This window comes from Papaver somniferum, chromosome 3, assembly GCF_003573695.1.
Source record: "Papaver somniferum cultivar HN1 chromosome 3, ASM357369v1, whole genome shotgun sequence".
Classification (NCBI taxonomy): Eukaryota; Viridiplantae; Streptophyta; class Magnoliopsida; order Ranunculales; family Papaveraceae; genus Papaver; species Papaver somniferum.
In genome coordinates this window covers 1598879-1617829 of record NC_039360.1, presented here as the reverse complement: position 1 = coordinate 1617829, position 18951 = coordinate 1598879, and the positions used below count along the sequence as shown (strand labels likewise).

The following is an 18951-nucleotide window of genomic DNA, read 5'->3' as shown; positions in this document are numbered from 1 at the left end:
ATTAGAACGAATAATTCCATTTTAATAGTTTTTTAATGAGAAAACATAAAAATAATCACTTAAAATGGTCGTCTCGGTGCGGTTTGATAGTTTAGATTTAGATTTTTCTACTTTAGGAAAGCTTGGTCAAGATACTATGTGTTTTTTCAAACGCTTGAAGAATTGCTAAATTTAGATTTTTCTACTTTAGGAAAGCTTGGTCAAGATACTATGTGTTTTTTCAAGTGCTTGAAGAATTGCTTAGTTAGCAATGATGCTAATAGTGCCTTTGGTAGTTCTATATTCCATAGACTAGGTGTATCTATTCAAAGAAGGGTTGGAGCTCATCTTGTTGCTAGGCTACCGACCAAACGTTTTGGTTGATTTATTGTTTTATGTATCAATAACGAGAAAAACATATAAATAATCTATTAAATGGTCTTTTTGTTCAGATTTTCACAAAAATAGAGCAGACGCCCCCCCCCCCCCCCCCCCCCACCCCCCCCCCCCCCCCCCCCCCCCCCCCCCCCCCCCCCGTACATCACGCCACAAAAATGATATTTTCTCTCTCACCTCACTTAATCCCTACCCTAAGTAGTCAGTCATCATAAGAAAAAAGGCAAAAACAAAAACAAAAACAAAAAAGGCAATCAACACGAGGACTTCCCAAGAGGTCACCAATCTTAGTACTACTCTCTCTCAAGCACACTACTGCAGCAGCAGCAAATTCTGATGGATTCTGGTGTATTAGTGCTGGTATGATCGATTGCTGAATCATTCCACCAACTCTATTGCTTGACGTATCTCCAATCCAATGACTCGATCAACCAAACGATAATCAGATCTGCGCGGCAATTCTGACCCGAGCAAATGACGGCTCGTTGGAAACCTTACGATGACGGACGAGATCGTCTCGGTGCAATCAATTAGAACGAATAACCCTGTTGTAATAGTTTTTTAATGAGAAAACATAAAAATAATCAATTAAATGGTCTTTTTGTTATGATTTTCACAAAATTAGGGAAGACTCCCCCCGTACATCACGCCACAAAAAAGATATTTTCTCTCACCTCACTTAATCCCTACCCTAAATAGTCAGTGGTCATCATAGGAAAAAAGGCAAAAACAAAAAACAAAAAAGGCAATCAACACGAGGACTTCCCAAGAGGTCACCCATCTTAGTACTACTCTCTCCCAAACACGCTTAATTGCTGAGCAAAGTTCTGATGGATTCTGGTGCATTAGCGTTGGCATGATCGATTGCTGAAATCATTCCACCAATTCTACTACTTAACATATCTCCAATCCAATGGCTCGATCAACCAAACGATAATCAGATCTCCGCGGCAATTCCGATCCGAACAAAAGACGGCTCGTTGGAAACCTTACGACGACGGACAAGATCGTCTCGGTGCAATCAATTAGAACGAATAATCTCGTTGTAATAGTTTTTTAATGAGAAAACATAAAAATAATCGATTAAATGGTTTTTTTGTTCAGATTTTCACAAAAATAAGGGCAGACGCCCCCGTACGGACGACATCGTCTCGGTGCAATCAATTAGAACGAATAATCCCGTTTCAATAGTTTTTTAATGAGAAAACATAAAAATAATCAATTAAATGGTCTTTTTGAATAGATTTTCACAAAAATAGGGCAGACACCCGTACGGACGAGATCGTCTCGATACAATCAATTAGAACGAACAATCCCGTTTTAGTAGTTTTTTAGTGAGAAAATAAGAGTTATGGTATCGGTTTAAACCGATGTAGTAAGAGTCTCCATAAGGAGCTGTTTGGTAACCATTATTTTAATGGATTATCATCCAATAATCCATTATGCAGATTATAATGGATTCTATATGCGTTTGGTAACCATTATAATAATTGCTTATTTTAATCATAATTGAAAAAATCCATTATTTCCATAAACAGAAAAAAGTTGTTTAAAAATTATTATAATCAATTATTTTTACTTAATAAAATTGAGTTGTGTTTATTCCTCTTATTTTCTATAAACTATCTAGAGAGGGTTAAAAAAACACTAGGGAACTTAGAAAAAAGTTCTAGATCATTATTTTTTCCACTACTTTTAGGGAGCATTTTTTAAAGATAATCAATTATTTGATAAAGGTGTTTGTGAAAATTTATTATAAAAATGATTATACTAAAATCATTTATCTATTTTTGATTATCTATAATCATAAATTTTGCCAAACAAGGCCTAATACTAGACTAAAATGATTTTTGGTGGAGATGTTTGAAGACAAAATACTACAAGAACAATAGCCCACTTAGCTGATAATTGATGGAAACTGGGAGTTGGGTCTCAGCATGCTTTAATGAGCATTAGTTAGCTATTGCAAAGAAGCTGTACAGATGCGAGTTTGCTGATGGTAGCAAGATAGACTTGTAAATGATAAGTCGACTGCACATTAAAGTCCCGATCCAAAGCCTATTAGAAATCAAGTTAGTCACAAATAGCTGGAAGCTAAGAGAACGGAAACTTTCAGGCTGCTGGCAATATGCTGTAAAAACTGACATCATATATACCATGATGCCGAAAGCTTTAAGATCAGAATTGGTAGGGGTGCACCAGGCCTTTGCAGTAGTGCAACGGAGAGGCGACGCCTGAGAATCCCAGCATCAAGCTACTGAATGAGAACTCGATCTTAATAAAAATTAATTTAATATCCTGCCGTCCGATGGACAAGCACATTACATATTAAACTGATAAAACAGATACTAAACTTGATCTTAGTTTATCAGTGCTATGATCGTTCCTATGTTTGCAACCAATTAGGTAACGCATGAGCACACTTCAACACAATAGGCTAAGCTAGCTTATAAGTAAAATAGGGTAAGGACATGGACAAATTTGCCTGCACACTGGTAGGTAAGGACATGGATAAAAGTTGTAAAGAAAATGACCAACTGTTCCATCTCTTATAGAGAGGAGTATCTGTTTGAGATAGCCACAATATAACCGTATAGAAACAAGTGGATTAAAACAATAGTATTTGCACACAACAGATAAATTTTTGGTTTAAAGATTGGCAGGGGCAGCGCGGACGCACACCCCCTCAGGAACAAATTATGACGTAGACTGTATCTCAATGGATAGATCTTAGGCGAGCGCCCTTACAAAGTGCAATAGAAGTCACTAGCCTTGGCCATGATCCTTCTTGATCAACCATAGACCCCGTCCAGGTAAGTATGATTTTTAGATGCATTTCAAGCTTTTCTTATAAGTTCATAGGCTCGTTTTCTTGATCTTTGTTTCTGTCTAACCAATGTGGGACAGTTATTACCTTCATTTTGCAATAACTCTAAGCACTGGGAGAGGGTTGGGCTATGTAGATTGCAGACCTGTATGAACTGTTTGGTAACGATTATGATTATCTATTTATGATTATAGATAATCATAAACTGAAAAATGATTATATCATAATTATTTTTGGATAGATTTTAACAAACACCTTTTTGGATTAATTGATTATCAAAAAATATAAAATGATTTAAAAGAGAAGTTGTTTGGTAAACATGTTTATCATTATCATTTTAGTGTTTTTTTCTTCTAAACCACCGAGACAAATTTAATCATAGATCTTCAATACACTAGTAGTTTGATCTTAGCTAGTTTTGGTATCGGAACATATACATGGCATCGGCAATTTCATCTCTCATGTGATTCATTTCACTTCTTCTTTGTTGATGTGTGTAAATGCCACTAAATACTGGCTCATCAGGCGGGGATGTATCAACATCTATGACATTTTCTTCATTTGCATAATATGCAAACAGTTCATCAGATTTGGATTCCGTCCTAATGAAATTGTGAACTGCACATGCAGCTATCAGTATTTGTACTTGAGTGTTGTATGGAAACGAGGCGGGATCCCTCAAAATTGGAAAGCGAGATTTAAGTGTTAGGGTTTTTGGTATAATGCCTCTCCCTCTTTTGAGAGATAATGGCCATATATATTATTATTGTTTTGGTCAATTAAGGAGAATATCCTGTGACCGTAAATAAGGTAGAGTATCTTCTATTACACCCCCTTAGTCTGAGCGGGAGAGGAACAAACGCTAAGACTAGAACGAAAATTAATAAACAATTGTCTTGGAAGACCCTTGGTGAAGATCTCAGCGTATTGATGTTCGGAAGGAAGTGTAAGACACGAATATCACCAATACGAACCCGTTCACGAACAAATGGATGTCAATCTCCACATGTTTTGTACGTTGATGTTGGACCGGATCACCAGACATGTAGACAGCACTCACATTGTCACAATACACTAGAGTGGCCCGTTGTAACGGCATATGCAACTCAAGAAGTAAATTCCGGAGCCAGGTTGTTTCAGCCACAGCATTAGCGACACCCCTGTATTCTGCTTCAGCACTTGAGCGAGACACCGTTGCTTGACGTTTGGAAGACCAAGAGACAAGATTGTCTCCAAGAAAAAATGAGTAACCGGATGTTGATCGGCGTGAGTCAGGACAACCCGCCCAATCAGCATCAGAATAGGCGGTAAGGCCAGAGATGTTCGAAACCGAGAGAGACAAACCATGATCAATAGTGCCCTGAAGGTATCGAATAATGCGCTTAATGGCTTGCATGTGTAGCTCCCGAGGGTCATGCATAAATAAACATACCTGCTGAACCGCATAAGAGATATCCGGTCGAGTGAAAGTGAGATATTGTAACGCTCCGGCCAGACTACGATATAAAGTAGGATCCGAAAGTGCTGGTCCAGAAGTAGCACTGAGCTTAGAGTTCGTGTCAACCGGAGTTGCTGCTGGTTTGCAGTTCGTCATGGATGCACGAGCAATGATGTCCTTTGTGTAGAGTGACTGAGATAAAAACAACCCTGAGGAAGAACGAGAAGCAGTAATACCCAAAAAATGATGTAACGGGCCAAGATCAGTCATAGAAAATTCCAGTTTCATCAGGTCGATAAACCGGGCTAGGAGAGCATCAGTAGAGGCAGTGAGTATGATGTCATCAACATATAGTAATAAGTATGCAGTTTCCCGGCCGGACCGGTAGATAAATAGAGAAGGATCACAAACACTACCCTGAAAACCACAACCTGTGATGAAAGTCGCAAACCTCTGGAACCACGCCCGAGGCGCCTGTTTGAGACCATAAAGAGATCGGCGAAGACGACAAACATAATCAGGTCGAGCAGGGTCAACAAATCCCGGAGGTTGATGCATATAAACTGTCTCAGATAAGTCCCCATGAAGGAAAGCGTTCTTAACGTCCAATTGGTGAATCGGCCAAGATTTTGATGTGGCAATGCTGAGAACGGTACGAATGGTGGCAGGCTTAACAACCGGACTGAAAGTCTCAAAACAATCAACCCCAACCTGTTGCGATTTACCATTGGCAACAAGACGGGCTTTGTATCGCTGCAATGTACCATCTGCATTAAACTTGTGACGAAATAACCACATGGAACGAATAACATGAGATCCAATAGGTCGTGGTACTAGATCCCAAGTGTTAGTTTTTAACATAGCAATAAACTCATCTCGCATGGCCTTGGTCCAGTTGGGATCCCTAAGAGCATAAAGGTGAGATTTTGGCAAGTTGGAGATGTGCTGTGGTGTCTGAACATTGAGGTTCAATCTGTGAATGGGACGGAAGATGCCACGAGATGCACGAGTGACAGGACGAGAGGAGTTGGCTGAAGTGCCAGGATGAGTAGAAGAAGAAGGCGTGACTGCCTGGATAGTGCAGTCAGGCGCTGAAGTGGTGCAGTCAGACGCTGTTGCAGGCATTGAAGATGGGCAGACAGGCGCTGTTGCAGGTGCTGAAGTGCTGCTGTCAGGAGCTGTGGAAGCTGACTGCTGTGTGGGGGAATGTGGAGATGAGTAGTGCAGTCAGACGCTGTTGCAGGTGTTGAAGAGGTGCAGACAGGCGCTGTTGCAGGTGCTGAAGTGTTGCTGTCAGGAGCTGTGGAAGCTGACTGCTGCTGTGGAGGAATGTGGAGATGATGTGCTGTAGTAGAACGACGATGAGGAGGTGTGTAGAGCTGTATTGCAGGAGAAGGAGGATGTGTAGTGGCGGAAGATGGTGGAGCAACGTCAGGGCGTTGCTGTGCAGTAGAGGAAGGAATTGATGTAGCAGCGGAAGTAGGCTGGACAGTAGGATTAGAAGATGTTGGGTAACAGAAACGAAAGGGAAGGAGAGTGGAAGATGGTGTAGAGGAAGAGTTTTGACAGTTTGATGAAGTAGAGACAGTGTTCTTGAAGGGGAACACGTTTTCATCAAAGGTCACATGACGAGACAAGATGATTTTGTTAGTGGCTAAGTCGAGACATCGATAGCCACGGTGATGGGTTGGAAACCCAAGAAAAACACACTTAGTAGAACGAGGAGAAAGCTTATGAGTAGTGGTAGCGGAAAGATTGGGGTAGCAAAGACAACCAAAAGTACGGATATGAGAGTAGGTTGGTTGACGTTGATAGAGAATGGACACCGGAGAAGAGAAATTTAGGATTTTGGAAGGAAGAATGTTGTGGAGGTAGACGGCCATGTGTAAGGAGTCGGCCCAATATTGGGAGGGATAGATGCATGAGACATAAGTTTTTTTCTTTCTTCTCTTTTTTTTTTTTTTTTTTTTTTTTTTTCTTTTCTTTTTTTTTGATGTCATTGACACGACGAATCATTCGCTCAGCTTTGCCGTTTTGAGAGGAGGTATGAGGGCATGAGAAACGGAAAAACTAACCCATGTTTTTGAGCAAATTCATGAAACGATGAGTTGTCGAATTCACGACCCATGTCACATTGAAAAGTTTTGATTTCACGTTCGAACTGAGTTTTGACGAAGGAACGAAATTCCAAGAACTTGGTATAAACTTGGGATTTTAATTTGAGAGGAAAGATCCATAGATAATTTGTGAAGTCGTCTAACAAGATAAGATAGTAATTAAAACCGGTCTCAACATGTAATGGTGAGGTCCATAAGTCGCTATGAATGATATCAAAGGGAGCAAAGGTAACAGAATTTGATTCAAAAAATGGCAGACGAACATGTTTACTAACTTGACAAGAATGACAAAGTTTGGTAGACTGAGTTTATTACATTGAATGAAAGAGTTTGCACGTAAATTATCTAAGATAGCTGTCCCAGGGTGGCCGAGACGGCTGTGCCAAATGTCATGAGAGCACACGGCAAGGGATATAGGATGAGACAGAGACGATGTTGAAGGTGATACGGCAGAGGCAGTAATAGGATAAAGCTCCCCGGAACTGTTACATCGAAGGAGAATCTTCCTCGAATGCAAATCCTTCACAGAAAAACCAGACGGATCAAATTCAACAGACACATGATTATCAGTGGTGAATTTACGAACAGAAACCAAGTTTTTGATTATGTCGGGAGCAACAAGAGTATCTTTGAGTTTTAGGGTGCGGGACGGAATATCTATGAACTTGGTACCGGAGGCAGTGACTGGAATACTGTGACCATTGCCAACTAAGATGGAATGAATATTACTAGTGTTAAAAACAGTATTCAAAGTACCTGAATCCGCAGTGAGATGCGATGTAGCACCGGTATCCATATAGAAAGCATCGTCAGGTGAGTATAAAATCATGGAGCTGTATGCTTCGGCAATGTCGCTTGGTTGAAGATATTCCGTGGATGAAGTAAGGTATGCCTGTGCACGTCCAACGCCAGATGTTCGACCGCGTGACTGACCAGAACGGCCACGGCCGTGGAAGGAACCGCGGCTGGAAGGTTGCTGCCAATGTGTTGCCGGAGGTGCTGTAGGATATGGACAAGGTGGTACTGCCCATTGTGGTGCACCGTAGAGCTGATAAGGGGACGGAGGTGTTGGCAGCAAGGGTGGTTCGGTGGCTGGTGCAGATGAACGATGACCACCACGTCTGGCATGACCACCACGCTGTGAGCGCTGATTGTTACGCTCTGTGGTTGGAGCTGCAGCTGCAAGAGCCGTAGGTGCAGACTGTGATTGCTGTTGAGAGCGTCGAATCTCTTCGGTACGCAGCTGGGATCGAGCGGTATCAAACGTCGGCATTGATTGTTGGATAAAAGAGGCTACCGTGTTGTATTCCTCCGGAAGGCCATTGACAAGTTGGATCACAAGGCGTTTGTCATCCATGGGAAAGTCAAGATCAAGTAATCGATCGGACAGGGATTTTAGCTTATCGCAGTAATCATCAATATTATTGCAATCAATAAACTTAAGATTGACAAACTTACGTTCAAGAGTCGCGGCGCGGTTACCTTTGTTGTCTTGAAAGAGTTTCTTAAGATGATCCCAAAGCTCTTTAGCAGTTTTGCCAGATTTGAGGACGGTAAGCATTAAATCCTTGGCCATGGTGGAGAACATCCACTGTCGACAGAGAGCGTCGAGTTGGAGCACGGTGTCGGCGTCAACATCTGCAGGGGGTTTGTCTTCATTGATGAGAAAAAGAAGGCGATGAGCTTGAAGATGGAGTTCAAACAGAAAAACCCAAGATGAGTATTCATCCTGTTTGATGTCTAGGATAATGGGGATTAGGGTTTTGATGTTGTTGATAGCAAACGCCGGATGGATTGTCTTTTTATCTCCTGCCATTGTTGATTTTGGTGAAGTAGGTGAAGAAGAAGAAGAAGAAGAGGATCGGCTATTAGGTCGATACCATGTTAGGGTTTTTGGTATAATGCCTCTCCCTCTTTTGAGAGATAATGGCCATATATATTATTATTGTTTTGGTCAATTAAGGAGAATATCCTGTGACCGTAAATAAGGTAGAGTATCTTCTATTATTAAGAACTCCAAAGCTTCGCTCGATTGCATTCCTTAACGAAGAATGACCAAAATTAAACAACTCCTTTGCAGTGAACCTTCCATTGCTTCCTCTTCTACGGTCATGTAAGTGATACCGAACTCCCCGATATGGAGCAAGAAAACCAGGCATGTTCGGATATCCAGCATCAATAACATAATACTTTCCTAAAAATATGAACAATGTCGGAGAATATTCAGCTACAACAACATCGTTAGTCACAATACAAGTACAGGGGAATTCACAAGAAGGTACAAACAGTACAGAGATTTTTTTTCACAAGTGTTTCGTTGAAGTTATCCAACAAGCTGAAGTCCAAGAATATTTACTCAACAGGAAATGCAAAAAAGGGTTCAAACTTCTAACACATTCTCAATCGACAATTCAAAGTGAATACATTACGGCGTAAGACTACAAGGAATTCAAAGCACCCAATCAATTCTATATTCTAAACATCTATGTTAACCCAGATATCATACTCAGATTTCACCATAGGATATCATACTCAGATTTTAAAAAGTAGGATCACATTGCTAGCTACGAGTACACAATTATAGAAAACTTAGTACACAATTCCAAAGTGCATCCAACGAGTGAACTCTCCAAACTACATCTTGGTTCAATAAAATATAAGAGGGTGTTCTATCACATAGGAACATACTGTACATAAAAGACTAAGCCAGAAGAAAAGACAAACACCTGGAACTTGCATGGGGGTGGAGGCTAGCTATAAATCAATCAAACTAGTAACAGTACAAACATAGTTTTAAAAGGACCAAGATCCTCAATAGATGACAGGTCCTTATCCTAATCCTTTTTTCTACAGCATTAAAAAAAAAAATCCTATCAACATATACTTTTATGGTGATTAACCTTTCACAAAGTCCAATAGCCTTCAGCTCAATATACCTCAAACATTTGCCTAGAAAATATCTGTGGATTACTACTCGATGCACCACGAAGTGCACAAGAAGAATAGGGTATTTGGTGCCAAGGAAGTTCGGTAGAAACTCCATGTTTCTTGCGAACATCAACTGTCACAGTTGCTCCAATTATTAATCCACATACAATGGTATTTCCTTACATCAAGCAAAAAATACAATAAGTTCCAGACATAGAGAGCATCTAGTAGCAGAAGAGAACAAAAGAGATGTATTTGACTACCTAGACAAATGCGCAGGATCATATACACATGCTGAATCCAGTTTAAAGTATGTGGTACTCATTGTAACATAAAGAAAACAGCAGAGCATGTGAAGTTCAAAAAAATAAATCATCATGAAACGACAAGGGAAGCTATGGGTTTTAATAAGCAGTACAATGAAAGACAACGAGCACATGTACAATCTTGTCAAAATAGTCTGTTACCATCGCATAATTTTGATAATGACTAAATAAAAAACTGGTATTTCTATCAAAAAAGAAAACAAAACACTGAAAAACTTGGCCTCTTCTAATATGCTAATCAATATTTAACATTCATGTCCTAATTATAAACCAAAAAACCAGAAGAGAACTTGTAAGAGCCTAATCTTCTTCTGCTGTTTTTTCTTTGAAACAAACTAACATATGAACAAGTTAACCCATTCCCAGCTACAGAAGTAGATATCCCTAGCTATATTTACATATATGTATAACCATAACTTTTCTAAATTATTTTTTACTAACCTTCTGACGCACACATATACTACAGTCGCATCGAAATTCTTCAACCAATAGTTCACTATTTACCATCATATAGGCTTTTCTTGAGAGCAGCATTGTAATTTCCATACTGGATATCTGTAGGTGGGCAAATATAGAAAACATACGAAATGGGTCGTGAAACCATCATCGGCTTTGACATAGGAACTACATCTGAAAATGCACCAAAGCTTGATTCGTCAAAAGGGAATGACTCTTGCAGAAAAAAGAAGGAATCCCTAGCCAATTTTTCGACCTGCAACAAAAATAACAGACATGAACTCATCATTATAGATATAAACTAGGTTGTGGGGACTGCAATACAGAAACTAAAGATATTATCATCCACTGTTAACGCGGGTGAAAAATCCCACACTAAATTGGTTATCTAGTTAACAGCATGAGTTGAATACCAAATCTGAGGTCTAGAATTTTGATGACCTCATTTCAGTTTCAAAGGAATACCAGTACATATCAAGGCTGATTGTTACCTGAAGCTGTGAAAATCGAACATTATTCATTGTAAGCACCACAGGCATGTCATATAGGAAGTCTGCTAAAGTCCTGATAGCAAGATACTCAAAAAACTGCTTTAAGAGAATTCGCTGTTTTTCCACGCTTTCAATATTGGTTTTGTCGAGTTGGAAACTGGCAAACCATAATACGCAGTGTACTTCTTTCCATGGAATACTGTTTTCCCCAGCACCAGAGATGACTGTGCCGTATGGGTGACTCAAGCCATGAAGTACTTTCACGCCGCTTAATGAATTATCAGTTGTGGAGTCATCAGGTACACTTGTTGTAGTGATTATCTTAGCTGGGACACCATTATTAGAGAGAGATGAAGAAAAATGCAGATCATTGTCATCCAAAACAAGAATGCATCCATCGGGAGTTGAGGGTAATAACCGCAGGAAAGAAGCTGCATCAGGTTGTTCACTGTCTGGCGTACAGATATTTGGACTAGTAATAGATGACATGGTTGGATTGACATCGTGAGAAAAGAAACAAGAAGCTCCACAACGACATCCCTGCTCACCAACATCCATCAGTGTCAAAAGAAAGAAATTCGATGTTTATGTTCATTTAGCACTATTATAGTAGACCAATAAGAAGTATCTGTAAAAGGTGTTACATACTCATAAATATAAACTAATACAGAGATAGTATAAACCCAAACATTAAGTTCGAAACAGTAGGAAAAAAAATGAAGATCTAAGGAAACAAATTGAGCCACAAAGAGGGATATACCTGGAGAGAAAAGAAAAATTTGCAGATAGGTTTTGGGGCCTGAAGGGAATGAGAGAAGGGACATTCGCTTCCCCTGTTGCATAAACCATTTACAAAATATCTACTGAGCGGACGTTCGCCCATATCATGCGACACCATGGCAATTATTGGTTTCTGCTCGTTCTCCGCATGGTTCTGTGTATGCTCAACTCTCATCTGTTTGTTGACAGCAAACATAGAAATGAACAACCAACAAGGACAACTACATAAATGCACAAGAAGCATATAGTACAACAACAAACCTCTTTCAAAACAGTTGCAAACTTCTCCGCAACAAAGTTGGCTTTAAAATCATTGGGAGCGACATATGGCAAAGTGAGGCAGGTTTTTTCCTCAATATCTAGATTCAGATTAATGTGCCCATCCTCTTTCTCACTCCCCAAATCCTCATCTCTATATTGAAGATATCCAAGGGAACATGTGTGCTCAAACTCGTTAGGATTATAGTAAGAGGGAAGTCCATTAGCTTTAACCATAAATTTGGGACGGAAACGATGCATTGAATTTACAATATCATCATCTGCGGGTACACAAAAAACTGAATATTAGAAGATCAAAAACCATTGGTAAGAGTTTGGCATGAGGAACAGTTAAAAGGATCCATACATATTTCTGAAACCTGATGCAGGGATGGCTGCAAAAGATTGTGGAAAGAATGCCACTCTTCTTCAAGTTTAGGGAAGAGTATTTCAGTAGTATTTGGTTCATCAAACTTGAGAAGGTGCTTCAGCTGCTCTACACGATGCTTGTCCTTCAAAGACAGATCAGTATAAAGAATCAGAGAAACTACTAGAAATAAATGTTTGCATGTAAGAAACATTAATAACTCGGAACAACAACTTACCTTAAAAGCACGCTGCCAGAACTGATATGCACAAAGGTTATCCATGGATATTATTTCCTTCTTACCAGTTAGCACACTGCTCTCATCATCCCCACCAAAATAGCTGGCTATATTCTCTGCAAACTGAGGATGAAGATAATATATATTAAAGACAATTTATAACTTACACTTTGATCCATGTCCAAGCAGAACTGTCAAAACAAAAAAATAGACATACCAACTGATCCTGTCCAAATGGACGACGAACTGGCAGAGGATTTGTATCCATCAGTATACCCATCAGAATGCTTTCACGAAGCAATCCAATATCTCCAAATTTGAGTATCAGCACAGAAGCATCAAAGGACAATGTCATACTGGCTAGCAGACGGCCATAAAAAGTTGGCTCATATCGCCCCCTATGAGATGCGTTTTTTTCCAGAGCCTTAATGTGAACAAGCAAATTTAGGGCATCTTCTACCACTTCGGGTTCTGCTGGATCAAGGGCCTTCTGCAACAATACTTCAACAAACAAAAAAAGTCCAGAACTTAGAACCAAGAATTAGTAGAATTCTACACATAGTTAAACAGCCATCAGTCATGCTAAAGCAAGAGGACCTTTGAAACTGAGAAAGACTGCAAGTACCCCTAGGCAGAAGTTGTAAATAATAAAAACATCACCACCGGAAACCCAAAGATGAATAGTACTTGATCCAAACTTAAAATTGTCATCAGTGGTTGTTTTTATGGTTTCACAACAAATCATCACTAACTAAATTAATCTTAGGCTTAAGTTGAAAAGGATTATTACAACTCCAGATTAATGTATGGTCAAGGCTCTTAATCATGTGCTTAAAATTAATCTACCCAAAGTAATGTAGCTTAAGAATCGTGATTATGTCTCAAGTAAGGTGACTAGAAAGCTGAAACTCTCCCAGTCAAATCCCGAGACAAGATGAGAACCTTAAAAGGATATCAGAAGGAGAGTTAAGAAACATATTTCATACCCTTGGGATCATTGATGGCCTTACAGTCCGCGCAGCAAACAAGAAGCACTTGCTGTCTTAAAGATAATCGCAATATAGATGGATGCTCATGATCCGACAACTGATTGAAAAAAGAAGAAGAAGAAGTACCGCAGCCAGTTTCGCCGACGATGAGTGTAACACGATTTTCTTGAACTTTTTCGATGGTTTTTTGTTTTAATCCCAATACCGGAAGGTAATTAAACTTTGCATCAGTTGAGAAAGTTGGTGCTGATGACTATGATCTCGGTGACGTCGCCATTCTTTCTTCTACTCCGTCGTCACTAGCTCTGAACAGAGAGAGAGACTTGAGAAAAACCTTTTTTTTTCACTCCTTTTTATTTTCCCGCTTTTAAGTATATTTTTATTTATTCATTTTTTGTTAAATAATTGACGGTACTGCTGCTAACGTGCGCTTGTCGTACTCGGTAGCTCACGTTTTTTGTCTCCTCGATATCCACGTAAATAAAATTCGTCTAGTTTGTTAGACTAATTTCTAGAGAGGGTAGACGATACGGCCGTGTTCGATTTGTTTGTGTTATATACGGAAGATCTGGGAACGGTATTGTACACACTGGTTAAAACTGGTTCGAGATAATTTTGGGCTGAATTCCGACGACCAGACAGGACGACTCGGAAGGGTAGGCGAAACAACTCAATGTCTATATTTACCCCAAGTTCAAATGGGAAATGTTATTCGGTGCCCCTACACACCACCATATTCATCTGTCACACGACTCCCACCAAAATTGAACATATTTTACGTTTGCATCGTTTTAAAGCTGTTTTTTCTGCTCTTTGTTTTCTTTTGCAATTGCAAATTGGAGTTAGAAGTCCAAATTACAATCCCAGTAGAGTCATCTAAACGTGAAAGTACCGAGAAACTTCCACACATTAAATTTATTTATTTATGAAGAATTAACAATATAAAAAGGGAATAAAATTCTAATTAAAGTTATAATGAAAGAATTTAGTTTATCTTGTCTGCTACACTAGTTCTCGTGCTAGACACAAAATAAAATCCTAGAAAATTTAAACAATCACTGACTTCCAGTTTTACTTCTTCCATGATTACGTGATTTGTCTAATAGATTGTAGATTGTTTTCCATTGAAATAGTTAGAAAGGATTTTACAATCGCCTTCTATGCTGAAATAGAACACTGGACTCCTAGAGAGAGATGGACATACTTGCTGCTCTTGAATCTTGATGAAGCGAAGTCTATGCAGCCTACGGTACGGTGCAGTTTGAGAGCTTATAAGCAATGCCTACAACTATTAAATGGCTTCATATTTCTGTGAGCTATTATTCTTGGTAGAATGAGATCGCATTCGTTAGTCATGTATCTGAAACCACTCATAATCTAATTTTTGAGTTAATATGGATTGTACTCCTAAGGTAATAAATTTTCAAGAGAAAATTCAATATAGTGTTCCTTTCTTTCTTATTGTTTTGTCTATACCAAAGTTTCTGACTGTACTGAAACTTCAGAGTATAAAACTGATGGATTTTTCATTATAATCGGTAGATAATCCTTTATACTTATTTACCGATTTTGGTGAATGCTCAAAAAATTGTCAGATATGGATACAATCGGAAGTAAAAGTTTATATTTATCTAACGATTCTGGAGAACTTTTCTAATTTTTGTCAGCGGATAACTATATTCGGAAGATATTTCATATATTTACTACTGATTATGGTAGTTTCAGTTTACATCTTCACGGTATCGATAAAACACAATAGTCGGAAGTTGAGTGAATGTCACTTATTCCCGATTATGGTCGTTCAAATTCCGATTATAGTTGTTCAAATATTCAAATTTTAAGGTTCTTTCGAGAATACAATTTTGAGTCTACAGAATAATCGGAAGTTTATCGATTCTTACTAACTTCCGATTATGGTTGTTCCAGTATTCAAATTTTGGGGCTGCACAATAATCGGAAGTTTAATAATTCTCACAAAACTCCGGTTATGGTTGTTCAAATATTCAAATTTTAAGATTTTTTCGAAAATACAATTTTGGGGCTACATAATAATCGGAAGTTTATCAATTGTCACCAACTCCCGATTATGGTTGTTCCAAAATTCAAATTTTAAAGATTTTTTCAAAATCAAAATTTGGGGCTACATTTGAATGGGGAGTTAATTAAATGCAATAAACTTACGATTGTACGTGTTTAAAAAAATGAACACCCATAATCCGCCAATTAACTAAGCAATCGGTTCAAAATGTATACACTATATATCCGGTTTACAATCGAAAGACAAAAATCTACACTTAGACTACCGATTATAAAAGGCATATTAGCCATTACGGAAAATCGAAGATAAGGGTTGGGTTGATTTTTATAACCCCAGATAATCAAAAACAAAACAACTAGAATAGATTGCTCGGAACATTTCCACAAAGCTACGCCTAAATAAAATGAGACAAGACAAATATGTACCCAATACAGCATATCACTATTTTTTTTACTCAATCAATAATATATTAAGAAAAAAACAAAAAACAAAAGGGGTATAGGCCTATTTAGTAACTTGCCGTGAGGCCAACTACTAAAACACCTACTTAAAGCGATAGTAAACCTCACCATGTCATTCTACAGACAGAACAAAACCTGGCCTACCGTCATAATATTCAAAGATATCTTCAGCCAAATTACAAGCAGATTTGGCCAAAGCATCAGCAGAGAAATTGACTTCCCTAGCTATGAATGTATCTTATATTGGAGTAAAATTCTTTCGCCATTCTCCATTTTTGCTTCAATTGCCACGGCAACTCACCTCTCTGGAAAGCTTGAATGAAACTCATCGAATCTGACCGAATGCAAATGTCTCTGACGCCCCACTTCTTAGCCAGCATAACTCCATAGATGACTGCACAGATTTCCGCATAAAAATTCGTTTGATAGCCCAAGCCCACACATAAAACTCCCAAAACTGCCGAGTTTGAATCTCGAAAGATCACGCCAGCGCCTGCTTGGCCAGGATTTCCCATCGACGCACCATCGCAACCCAACATAATCTCACCAGGATTAGGAGGATTCCAACTAATCTCAATAGGAGTGGAAACTCTACTGGACCTATGTTGAACTCTGAAGTAGTTCAAAAGCCTCAAGTCACCTACAGTATTGTACATATGTCCCTTCATGCGAACTGAATTCTCGCGGATGATCTTTGTAGACTTGCCCCTTGAATCTGATCCAGTTCACAGCAGCAGCATCAAAATAATTCCTGTTGCGCGTCTTCCACAGCTCTGTGGTGATAGCATATCACTAACATGACTATGAAGACCAAATAATCATGAAGTTTCTTTTTTAGTTCCCTGATTAAACAGTAGGCATGCATACTGTGAAGCACAACGGTCTCGACAGTGAGACCAGGTCCGAATCCAAATAAAACACCCCATTCCAATCCCTCACCGGTAGTCAATTTTCTTGCACGATCGAGTTTTTTCGCATCTCATCCAGGATGAAAAGAACACACGCACTCGACATGTTACCATACTCGATCAGCACATGACGAGACGCCCTAAGTTTCTCTTCTTTCAAATCGAGTTTTAACTCAACTTGATCCAGAATCGCTGGACCACCAGGATGAGCGATCCAGAACAAAGAGTTCCAATCGTTAATGCCAATTGGCGTAAAAACCTCGGTTAAAATTTCCTCAATGTTTGTGGAGATCAATCCAGGAACATCTTTCAACAAGTGGAAAGTAAGACCAGCTTCCCGCAAGTGTCCATCAATTGCACCATGCGAGTCAGGGAGAATATTTTGAGTAGCAGAAACAACTTGAAAGAGTGAGCATTCATTTGAAGTTTCAGGGTCAGCACCGATGATCATCGCACCTGCACCATCGGCAAAAAGAGCTTGACCAACAAGGGAATCCAAGTGAATATCATCTGGACCACGGAACGTAACAGCTGTAATTTCAGAGCACACAACAAGTATACGTGATCCCTTGTTATTATCGGCCAAGTCCTTAGCAGGGCATAGGACAGTCCCACCAGCAAAACAACCTTGTTGGTACATCATGAATCCACTACAAAACAAGTAGCTTATAGGGACGGCTGTTTTGAAAAAACCGTCCCTAAAGAAAGATATTTGGGACGGTGATGGTCTGACTGTCCCTAATAGTCATAAAATATTTAAATCAAGGCTAAAATATGTCCGTCCCAAAAATAAAACAGGGCCAAATAGTATTAGTGACGGTGGAATAGGGGACAGTACATAAACCGTCCCTAATACCTCTTGGGACGGTTTTTTGACCGTCCCAAGAGGCCTTCTGTTTTGTAGTGATCATTTCACCGACGGAGAAAGACAGAGAAGTTTACAGAGCTGGTAATCGGCGACAGGCATGTCTACACCCGAAGTAGTGCATACTACTAAATGAGTGATCTTTGACTTTGGTTGACCCCATTCTTTGATTGCATTCAATGCAGCTTCTTTTCCAAGTCTGGGTACTTCGATGACTACTATATCTTGACGTGCATTAAGTGAAGGTGCCATGTACTCGCAAATGCTAGGGTTTTCATTTAAGATTTCTTCAGAAAGATGCATATGACGTTTCCTTATCTGTGACTTCTCACCTGCATGCGCATACAAAGAGGAGAGCCAATAAATGTTACGTCTTTAGTTTCGGATTCCTTTTAAGTTCAATAAGAATTTTTTAACTAAATGCGTAATACGTACATCAGTTGTGTACAGTCTAAATCACATTAAACGAAATTAAGATAGTACTTACACATTCGTCTGAACTTCTCTTTGAGATCAGTCATGTGTTCGCTCTTTGTTACTTTGAAATAGTAATCAGGATAGTCAGCTTGGTAGACGCAATTGGCTGGGTTGGCTATCCCGATGGCTAATGTATTACCCGGGCCTTGAGCTCTCTGGGCATGACAAATTTCCTCAACAGACACCATTTCTGTTTTCAACGTAGGGAGCTAGGGATCCACACTGGATAAATTTCCCAAACTACTAACTGAATGAATTGTTCAATGATATTGGAAAATTGGATGTTAAGGTAAAACGAGCTTTTAAGAAAAAGGGCTTTAATAGTGATAAATGAATTTACAAATCCTATCTTGGAATGTTAGAGGATTATGTAATGTTAACAGGAGCAGAATTGTGAAGAAAGTGCTCCAGCTTACTAAGGCACCTATAATTATTCTTCAAGAGTCAAAGATGCTGCACTTCTCAGCATATGATATCCACCAGATTTGTGGAAGTTAAAACTTCGGTTGGACATATCAACAGTCAATGGGTGCTTCTGGTTGTATGTTAATCTTATGGGATAAAGACTTTTTGGAGGTCAAAGATTCATTGGTTGGTGATTACACTCTCTTT

General features: G+C 39.2%; 2 protein-coding genes, 2 non-coding genes and 1 pseudogene across 4 annotated transcripts; all 5 read right to left on the bottom strand.

Annotated features, from left to right (window-relative positions):
- Positions 1-1119: 1119 nt before the first annotated feature.
- Positions 1120-1243, bottom strand: LOC113362350 (annotated as a pseudogene).
- Positions 1244-2563: 1320 nt separating this feature from the next.
- On the bottom strand, positions 2564-2753 carry LOC113362285. Its single transcript, XR_003365677.1, has one exon. It is a non-coding gene; the product is annotated as a U2 spliceosomal RNA (small nuclear RNA).
- Positions 2754-3034: 281 nt separating this feature from the next.
- On the bottom strand, positions 3035-3196 carry LOC113362554. The gene has a single exon (XR_003365799.1). It is a non-coding gene; the product is annotated as a U1 spliceosomal RNA (small nuclear RNA).
- Positions 3197-10500: 7304 nt separating this feature from the next.
- LOC113358898 (DExH-box ATP-dependent RNA helicase DExH8-like) lies at positions 10501-16757 on the bottom strand. Its single transcript, XM_026602615.1, has 8 exons — positions 16391-16757; positions 12819-13102; positions 12602-12724; positions 12364-12508; positions 12000-12277; positions 11719-11913; positions 10959-11498; positions 10501-10723 (listed from the first exon to the last, which is right to left on the bottom strand). Exons 1-8 carry the CDS (start codon positions 16755-16757, stop codon positions 10508-10510), a joined length of 2148 nt encoding a protein of 715 aa, XP_026458400.1. The 3' UTR covers positions 10501-10507.
- A 277-nt stretch (positions 16758-17034) lies between these two features.
- Positions 17035-18527, bottom strand: LOC113360844 (chalcone synthase-like). Its single transcript, XM_026604291.1, has 3 exons — positions 18350-18527; positions 17909-18194; positions 17035-17647 (listed from the first exon to the last, which is right to left on the bottom strand). Exons 1-3 carry the CDS (start codon positions 18525-18527, stop codon positions 17035-17037), a joined length of 1077 nt encoding a protein of 358 aa, XP_026460076.1.
- Between the last annotated feature and the right edge of the window lie 424 nt (positions 18528-18951).